The sequence below is a fragment of the Nansenia antarctica genome (assembly GCF_963989245.1).
Source record: "Nansenia antarctica genome assembly, chromosome: 4".
NCBI lineage: Eukaryota > Metazoa > Chordata > Actinopteri > Argentiniformes > Microstomatidae > Nansenia > Nansenia antarctica.
Genome location: NC_137689.1, coordinates 36,330,134 through 36,339,938, shown reverse-complemented (window position 1 = coordinate 36,339,938; position 9,805 = coordinate 36,330,134). Strand labels below are relative to the sequence as shown.

At 43.9% G+C, this 9,805-nt stretch overlaps 1 protein-coding gene across 1 annotated transcript in view; it reads right to left on the bottom strand.

Moving 5' to 3' along the window:
- Positions 1 to 7,952: 7,952 nt before the first annotated feature.
- dlgap4b (discs, large homolog-associated protein 4b) overlaps positions 7,953 to 9,805 on the bottom strand; it is a gene marked incomplete at both ends in the record, with an annotated part of 149,587 nt that continues 147,734 nt past the window's right edge. The window contains 2 exons of the mRNA XM_080528253.1: positions 7,953 to 8,228; positions 9,126 to 9,284. Of these exons, the coding sequence (XP_080384379.1) occupies positions 7,953 to 8,228; positions 9,126 to 9,284 (435 nt within the window). The remainder of the gene's footprint in view (positions 8,229 to 9,125; positions 9,285 to 9,805) is intronic.

Below are 9,805 nucleotides of genomic sequence, written 5' to 3'. Positions count from 1 at the left end.
TAATATAATCAAAACCCAAAAATATGTTTATGTTTACTTAATTGCTTGTAAACAATGTATTTGTAAACAAACAATGTAAGTCTGTTGGAAATCTGTCACCTCTGATCACTGAACAGCAAGATTCAGTTTGTCGTTCCAAACCTCTACATCCTCCTTTATAATAATGCAACCGCCCAAAATGGACTTGCAGTGTCAGACATTTCGTGAGATTAGAATGATAAGGTTCTATCTCCGTTTAGGGTAGTTCAGTGATATTGAGCGTCAAAGTTTTTACATTCCATTATGTTTTGTGAGATGGAATCTTTGTATTTTATGAATTACTAACTCAAAAATGTCAACATTTTAAAAATAACACCACACAGGCATTAATAAACACCTAATGGATCAGATTATGTAAAAAACTAAATTTTGACAAAAATGGAGATAGAACCTTATAATTCTAACGTCACGATTAGCTGTTGTGTTTCTGCTGCACTCACAACTCAAACAGGCAGCCGCCAGACAGAACAAGGTGAAAGTGAGTCCTCCCCCCCCTCCCCACTCCCCTAGAACAGCCCTGGTAGCAACAACATGTCCGTATACAAACGCCGCTGTCACTCCATGTTAGAAAGCGCTTTCCGGGACCAAAACAGCATTTTTATGAATGAAATATTTCTGATCACTACAGATGAAACATACAGCCTAGTCGTTACAACCATTAGAACATGTTTAGGAAGCTTGAATGTTACATATTGCAGGTATTGCTTTAAGCCTTGAACACATCATGTTGAACTCACATGTTGAATGGTCTAACATGTGTTCTCCTGTTTGGATGTGCTCTATGTGCAGTGTTTGATACACCTCAGAGGGATATCAATTGACAAGTGAAGACTTCATCTGCCCTTCCTCAATCCCCTATCAAAGTCAGATGATATGTATGATATGTAATAAAAAACTATTCTGATTAAAGCAAATTATTTTCAAGCATTGAAAGTATTGGAAAACATAAACCAATCCACCTATCCTCCAGGCCTATTCTCCAAAACAATGAGCTAAAAAAACAAAAGAAATTGAGGTTGTACGATATATATATATATCGTATATATCGTGGACTGGGTGTTATATATATATATATATATATATGTATATATAATTATATTTGACCTCAGGAAATGGGCCTAGGTGTGTCGTGTCCCTCTGGTAGATGTGGCTCTACAGCGTTGTGTATTGGAGCAGAGCCGAGTTTAAATGTATGAGAAGCCCTGTCGTCCTTTGTCTCAGTGACAGTTCCTGTCGTTTACGTATTCATGTCTTGTCTGATTAGAGTGCACTGTCTGTCATCTGGTGATAGCTCTCTGCCCTTGGTGCACCTTTCAGTCTCCCCCCCCCCCCCCCCCCTCTCTCTGATTCTACACATAAGCACATTGGATTATTCAAATTCCAGTCAGGCACTGACTCAAACTAAAACACATGTGGCAGATCTTGACAGATCTTTGCTGTATTCTGTCTGAAGCCAAGCAGGGTTGTTGGGCTTGAGTTCAACGCCTGGGAGAGAGCTGCTGCTGGACGTGGTTTCAGAGGGCCGGAAGGGGGGATTGTTCCCTGTGATCCAAGGACACCCCAATGCCCCATCCAAGTGATGTGGACACTATTCAGCTAGTACCAAGGTCCTGACACTCTAGTACTCTCAAGAAACCCAGGCCATGACTTGCAAGGGGAGGGGGAGGGGAGAGATGTTAAATTCCAGTGTCCTGGCTCCATCTACTACTTCTTTAGAAGGGAGGTTCTACCAAACAGGGTTTCTCTAGAGTCCCGACCAAGGTAGAACTTAACTGCTGTGTAGAACTGTGTTTGGTGTCATGTGGACCTGTCTATGGAATGGGTTCTACATGTGGACCTGTCTATGGAATGGGTTCTACATGGAACACAAAAGGGTTTCTCAAAGGGTTCTCCAACAGGGAAAAGCAGAGTAACTTATTGTTAAATGTGTATCATGACCACCTACTCACTCCCAAGCCTCTGGCCAAATTGCTTGAATGTAGTTCCATACATGGAACACACCTCACTAAAAAGCAAGTAGTACTTTGGCTACTAAGGCATTTAATGTGTTTGGCTACTAGGGCATTTAATCATACACTTTCCCTGGGGATGAAACAAACAAATCAACAACAGGCCCCTGTCACACAAAGCCTGAGGCGTTAACTAGGCAGAACCTGGTCAGATGGAGGAGCATTGAGCTGAGTCACAGAGGTGCCGTTCACACCCCCACCAACACCATTATGTAGCAGAGCAAAGAGAACAACCACCAGCAGGCAAACACACAACAGCAAACAATAGCGTGCAATCAAGAGAAGCCCACTCCCAGCAGGGGAGGGTCTGATGGCCAATGAGCATATGGAGCAGGCATTCCCAATGCAAAGCCTTAAAGGCTTGCATTTTGACCATGGTTGGGGAGGGTGCTCAACTAAATGCTAAACTAGCTAACAGGGCTGTGTTTGGTATGGTTTAGGTTTTCCACCGACAGTTAGAGGTGGGGGTTGTTGTTGTTGTTTGCAGAGTCAGGGGATGAATCAAAATTACGAAGCAAACAGCTTGTTCAGTCCAGTCCTTATATCAACAGGGGTTCATTCTCTGTCACTAATGCCTGTCCTAACATGTGTGGCAGAGGAAAGGGCCATTTTACTGACTTTTTGATGGACGTTGGTTGGGATTTAATCATTTAAATCAGAAGTGACACCAATTAGAGTGCCATTTAAAAAACGAATTGTTGTCAAACAAAACATATCAGAAACAAAAGTCAACGGTTGTATCATTGGCACTACCATAAGCTGCCCTGTGCGTGATTTGACAGTATTTGAGTGATGTCAATGAGAAACCGTTGACTTCATTCCTGGCCTCGATCAAGTCTTGTTTAGGGGGCTGCTTTTCCCTTTACACAAACAATGACCAGATGAACACGGGCGCCCTCTAGTGGTCAGTGAAATCACTCCAGGGAGACTCGTCTACATGTCAGTTATGGAGTCGGGCTGATATGTGAAATTCTAAATGTACTTGCTTCATTTTTATATTTTATACCTCGCCTGCCGAAAGTAAATGTATGTTGTTCATCAAGCAAACGTTTTTTAAACACATTATCTTTAATTTAAATATATTATCGTTGGATTTGTTTGGCTTGATGGAGTGTAGCACCCTATAATGTAATAATTTCCTGATAATGTAATAACGCCTGATAATGTAATAAAATGTCCACTTAACTCCATCGAAAAATGTAATAAAACCCAATAATGTAATAATTTACCAATAATGTAATAAAATAACCTGACTGATATTGTAATAACATTTTTACTGATAATGTAATACCTTATTACATTATTGGGAATTTATTACACTTTCAGGTGGGTATTTTTTTATTTTGTTATTGATAATGTTTTAATTGACACTTGACAGATATGGCATTGATGGCAAATTATTTTAATTTGATTCATTTCAAATTGCGGCTATAATACAACAAAATGTGGAAAAACTGAAGGGGTCTGAATACTTTCTGCACCAACTGTATACCCTCCTCAAATGAAGAGTTACCAAAGGTTTTGTTCATGTCCCTGAGTAATCTGCACATATGCTGTCTGTCATATAACCCAGTGGTCATTCTGTTATTTCAAATCCAGTGTAAATAAGATTCTTAGATTCTTAAATCCAGTGTATACAACAGTCTTAGATTCTTAAAAAACAAAATGTAGAACTCTGGATTGAAAATGAACATAGTATTACATTATCTGTCAAGTATTACATTATCAGTTTAAAAAAAAAATGACCCACCTGAAAGTGTAATAAATTCCCAATAATGTAATAAGGTATTACATTATCAGTAAAAATGTTATAACAATATCAGTCAGGTTATTTTATTACATTATTGGTAAATTATTACATTATTGGGTTTTATTACATTTTCGATGGAGTTAAGTGGACATTTTATTACATTATCAGGCGTTATTACATTATCAGGAAATTATTACATTATAGGGTGCTACATGGAGACGAGTCATGAGAAAAATGCGTTGCTGCTTTATCGTCTGTCAGATAATGAAGAATCATATGGAAAGTTAATGATTGACGCATTCACTGTGACAATTAGATTCTGCTCTGTAAAACTTGAATTATTACTAATTCAAAGATTTATAGAAATATCAACTGCATTTTCCAAATTAAATGACAGCAAACACATTTTCCAAATTAAATGATAGCAAACACAATAACAGAGAGAAGAAATGTAGTAAAAGATTGAATGATTTTTGTCTGATTCATAATTTTTAAAAGAAATGTAAGTAGGTAGTCGGATGATGTTTAATGGACAGAAAAAAACAACAACAATTGTAGGTAGCAAGATCATAGTGTACTAGTCACAAAGGACCACTGGCGGACTCATGGGGGGGCAGGGGGGGCGACCGCCCCTCCTGGTGCCCCCACGGTTGAAAACGTCTGTCTTAAGTGCCCTTTTGAGTGGCAAAAATGCCCTTTTGAGTGGTGAAAATGAGAGGACGTGCCCTACTGGTGCCCCTCCAATGGTCTATACTTGACCATGTGCCCCCACAGTTGAAAAACGTCGCACTAAAGTGCCCTTTTGAGTGTCAAAATTAGAGGATGGCTGCCCTTCCAATGGTCTAAACTTGACCATGTGCACTGATGGGGTCCCATGTTGTGCAGTAGGTGCCCTTTTTTATTTTCGCCCCTCAAACACAACGATCAGTATCAAACACAACTATCAGTATTTCTCTGTGGCGTAGGCTTAGAAAAGCAGCGAATAACAGAACATGTAGCAGACATCATCTGTTATACAGTATGAAACTGTCACTTGATGTTGTATGTAGTCTTACTGCATTTGCTCTACAACCAGGTCCTAACCCATCACCTCACACCTCACATCACCTAACCCATCATCTCACCTCACCTCACCTCACCTAACCCATCACCTCACCTAACCCGTCACCTCACGCTTTCCAATTCCATCATTTTTGGGATTGCACATTGCTCATTGTTGTTGAATGAATCATACTTATTTGAAGTGAAGGATTTTTGTCAGAATCCATCATGTCCAAAATATTGGCACTTGTAAGCTGAATTATGCGCAGAAATGTAGTGTATCAATAGCAAAATGCACCATGGTGGCTGTATGGAGAATACCTGTAGCCTTATGATATTCAAAGCAGCATATTGTTTAACACATATTCCATATGGGTAAATGCAAGCACTGCTCCTCCAATCAACAGAGCCAACGAGAGACTCCAGACTCACTCTGGTTCTTCCTCCTCTGAGAGGAATCCAGACAGCCTGGGGACACACAGCTAACACACACAGCTAACACTGCCATGTGACAACTGCTGCAATAGGGTTGAGTCTCTATGAAGACTGAGTTGCTATGACAACCTACTATAACATCCACTGACAATTGCAACATTCAATCACACAGCCACGATAAATAACCCTGATTGTCATCGTTTCGATCCTAAAAAAACTGAATGACCCCCCCCCCCCCCCCCCCCCCCTACCATCTGGGCCTGGTGTGACCCATCTCCATAGTCAGTCCTGGGTTATCCTTCAGTTTGCACATTTCACCGTTCCACCCCCAATTCTGCATCAATGACCAATCAACAGGTCAATTGAACATAAAACGTCAGTCACACTCCATGACCAGTCACAGTCACACTCCATGACCAGTCACACTCCATGACCAGTCACACTCCATGACCAGTCACAGTCACACTCCATGACCAGTCACACTCCATGACCAGTCACACAACATGACCAGTCACACTCCATGACCAGTCACACCCCCATGACCAGTCACAGTCACACTCCATGACCAGTCACACTCCATGACCAGTCACAGTCACACTCCATGACCAGTCACACTCCATGACCAGTCACACCACATGACCAGTCACACTCCATGACCAGTCACACTCCATGACCAGTCACAGTCACACTCCATGACCAGTCACAGTCACACCACATGACCAGTCTCGACAGGGCGAGTCTCAATATTCTAAAGTGGCGTCCTCTGCTTATCTCCTCACCTTCATCTCACCCCGCTGGTAACCTGGAGTTACGATGCCGTTAGCTATGCTACGTTAGCTGTGCTATTTAGCAGACAGGTATGCAGTGAGACAGTGTTATATTGAGGTTTCACTGCTCCTACGGCACAGTGGAGTAACATGGGTTACTGGTGAGAGCTAGAATACTGTGGACACAGTTATGCTGTTCAAAAGCATTTCTATGTCAGTGAACTGCAGGGTCACTGAAGTTCTGTTTTGTAAGGTTTCTGCTTTCCACTTTGTGAAACTCCTAAAGGAGAGGGAGACACTTAAGGCTATGGACCTATCGCTAAGCCACGCCCCCTTTGAAAACTCGGACAAACAAACAATGCTTCACTGACAGTGACTGACTGACCGACCGTGACTGAATGACATTCAATGACTTACAATAGCTGCAGTTGGCAAATTTTAAATATGACAAGAATATTTAGTCTAGAAGCTTTTCACCATCAGATATTAGCGAGTTGTTTGTCTGAGTTTTCTGCCTGTAGTGACTTTTGTTGTGATAAGATTGGACAATTTCTATTTTGGGGCGTGGCTTAGCGATAGGTCCATTGGGACGCACAAACAGCACAGATTGGCGCAGAGACACAGGATCAGGTGCAAAGTGTGGCCAAGGTCACGTAACACTGAGAAATATGGATATTCTAAACCAACCATGTCTAAAACCAAATCCTCTCTATGGAAAATAATGGGTCATCATCTTCAAACACATGCCAGTCACTAATAATTGTATTAGTGTGTTGTCAGCCAATTGAAAAGGAAGCATCTATCATTCTTCATTAAGTCACATGACTGTCTTACAAACGGACAAAAGCTTGGACAAAACAACCTTCTACAAAGGAAACATGACTGGTCTTTACAATTGATCTCACAGTCACAATCATACTCATAAGTAGTGATATTTGATGATAAATAGCACAACCCCCCCTCCATCGCCACTCTGATTTTAGTAGCCACTCTCCAACCACAATCAAGAGTCTATATCTGCTTCAGAACACAGGCAGGCTCCTTCAAGACAAAACAAATAAAACTAAACAAACAAAAAGCACCGGGAAGACATTGATAGCTGAAGGTCTGAAGCGTATTTGTGTATGTGTGAGAGAGAGAGTGTGAATGTGTGTGTGTGAGAGAGAGAGAGTGAATGTGTGTGTGTGTGAGAGAGAGAGAGAGAGAGAGAGAGAGAGAGAATGTATGTATGTGTGTGAGAGAGAGAGAGATAATGTGTGTTTGTGAGAGTGCTCCTCTGAGTAAGTGTATGTGTTTGCGATGGCCTAAATGTGGCGTTGTGCAAACTACAGGATGGCCAAGGCGGGAGGGGGGGGGGCTGTCGGAAAGCACAAACGCGTACTTCCTCTCCGCTTATCAGAAGGTCTCTTATCGCCAAGATACAGGAACATCTAAAACAGTCTTGATATAGTTTTCTTTAGGAGTTAATAATGATAATCATAATAATAATAATAATAATAATAATAATAATATCATCGTCAATAGCAATTTAATTATTGTAATATCAAGAGTAGTAACAATTGTAACAAAGTTCATGGTTGGAGGTTCTCCCATAGTAATACGCCCCAAAAAGTTCTCTTTCTTCTTCTCTATGGATTTAATATATTAGTGCTGCTACCAGGACCAGCCTACTACCATCCCCCCTCCCCTAACCCTAACCCTGTCCTCTCTCCATCCTCTCCTCCCCCCCTCCCCCACCCTCCCTCCCTCTGAGAGCCTCTGTCCTCTCTCCATCCTCTCCTCCCCCCCATCCCCACCCTCCATCACATCTCAGAAAAAAACGGTTCCTTCTTTTCTCCCTCCTCAGAGGCAGGTTCCCCTCTATTCCCATCTTCACCCCCCGCCCCATCCCTCCATCCCCCCCCATCCCTCTCAGAGGCGGGTCTGGGCCTCGGGGACGTAGATCTCGATGCTGTCTGCGCTCTCCGTGGCGGAGTTCTGCCTGACAGAGGCGGCTCTCTTGGCGGCCAGCAGCCTCTTGCGGGCCTCCTGACGCTGAGCCTCCTGGCGCTGCTTCTCTGCCGAGGCCGCAGAGGAGGAGGAGGCGGAGGAGGAGTCTGCGCTCTTCTCCCTGCCCAGGGCCGGCCTCCCTTTACCGGGCTTCTTTGGCACTGGAGGAGGAGGGGGCTGCTGCTGCTGCTCGTCCTCCTGCTGCGGGGCGGGGCGCCGCAACAGACCACACCGACCACAAGGGGGCAGAGGAGGACGGAGGCGAGAGAGAGAGACGAGTCGGAGAAGGAGGAAGAGATGAGAGAGTGAGAGGGACAGTAAAAAAAAAAAAGTTTTATAAAGAGGTGTTTGTATGGACATTGGCAGACACACAACTTACACGTGTTTTGGATTACGGTGATGCTTATTACAAATGTAGCTTTGTAGAACGTGGAGAGTGGTAGACATAAAGACACCATAATAAAGTCCATGTTGACAGATTATGTACAATGTAGACATAACATGGAAGTTAGAGACAAAGTGAGTCGCCCCTGTGAGGACGTTCATGTTAGCAGGTGTCAGAGAGAGAAGAGAATGGATGAAGGTACCATCATTGCGTTGAAATGGCAACCTGAGTCACAACCACCCAACTCTCTACAAACACACTTTCAATCGATCGCTCAACTAATCACTAGTCACCATTGACTCACCAATCATCCAACCAGTCGCTCACCACACAGATCAGATGGAGAGAGCCAGAGAACATTCCACAAAGCAGTGCGTTCCTTAGCCATGCTCCGCCCAAAAACCAACGCTTATGTTACCGCTCCATGCATGTCAAAGTCGGGGCGTTAAGCATAGAAACATCAAACTGCCCTATTTGAGAATCCACTTTTTTTTCCCATGCATGTGTAAAGGGCGAGGTCGCTTCTCTCTGGCCCCTTTACATTGGGGTGGGAAGCCACTTCACTAGTTCACCCCACACGGGGAGGGTGAGTTGGGGGGGGGAGGTTGGGGGAGATTTGGAAGGGGGAGGTGGGGGGGGGGGGGGGAGAGGCCGGTTTCGGCGGCTTTCCTACCCCAGCCTGGGCACTGGGCAGCAGGGGTGGGCAGTACCTTCCGCTCGGGGGGAGAGAGGGCGGCCGGCTGCCAGTCGCTGGACTTGAGGTGGTACAGCTCATCAAACTTCAGGCTGATGTCCTCGATGCTGAGCTGCAGCAGGTCCCAGAACCCCGCCAGGTCCTGGGCCGTGGCCCGGGGGGAGGCGCTCACATTCTGACAGGGGGGCGGAGAGAGAGAGAGAGAGAGATGGCAAGGGAGGAGTGTGGTGAGAGAGAGAGAGACAGAGAGAGAGAGAGAGAGGTAGAAGGGAACAGTGAGGTAGTGTGTTGGAAGGGAAAGGGGAGAGAAGGAGGAGAACAGGAGAGTGAGGGAGACAGATCTGTTAGATCACACAGAGAGGGGAGGAAGAAGATGAGGCTGTCATATAACCAGTGCCAGGGGTTCTCCCCCAATAACCTGACCAATCATTAAGCTAACATTCCAAAACAACTAACAGTTGCAGTGTTTGCCATTATAACTGTACTACTGTCTTTCATCAAATTGAAGGCAATTGTCACTTGCTCTTGCAGCAAATCCTGATGTTGCCCTGACCACTACTGCCACTAGAGGGAGCTGTGATACAGCACTATCTCAGATAAGACCAGTAATGTTGAACTAACGCTAACACTTTTTTGATCAAGATTCTAGTTTGTCACTTGCATGTCAATGTGCTGCTGTATTGTCATTGTGTTCTG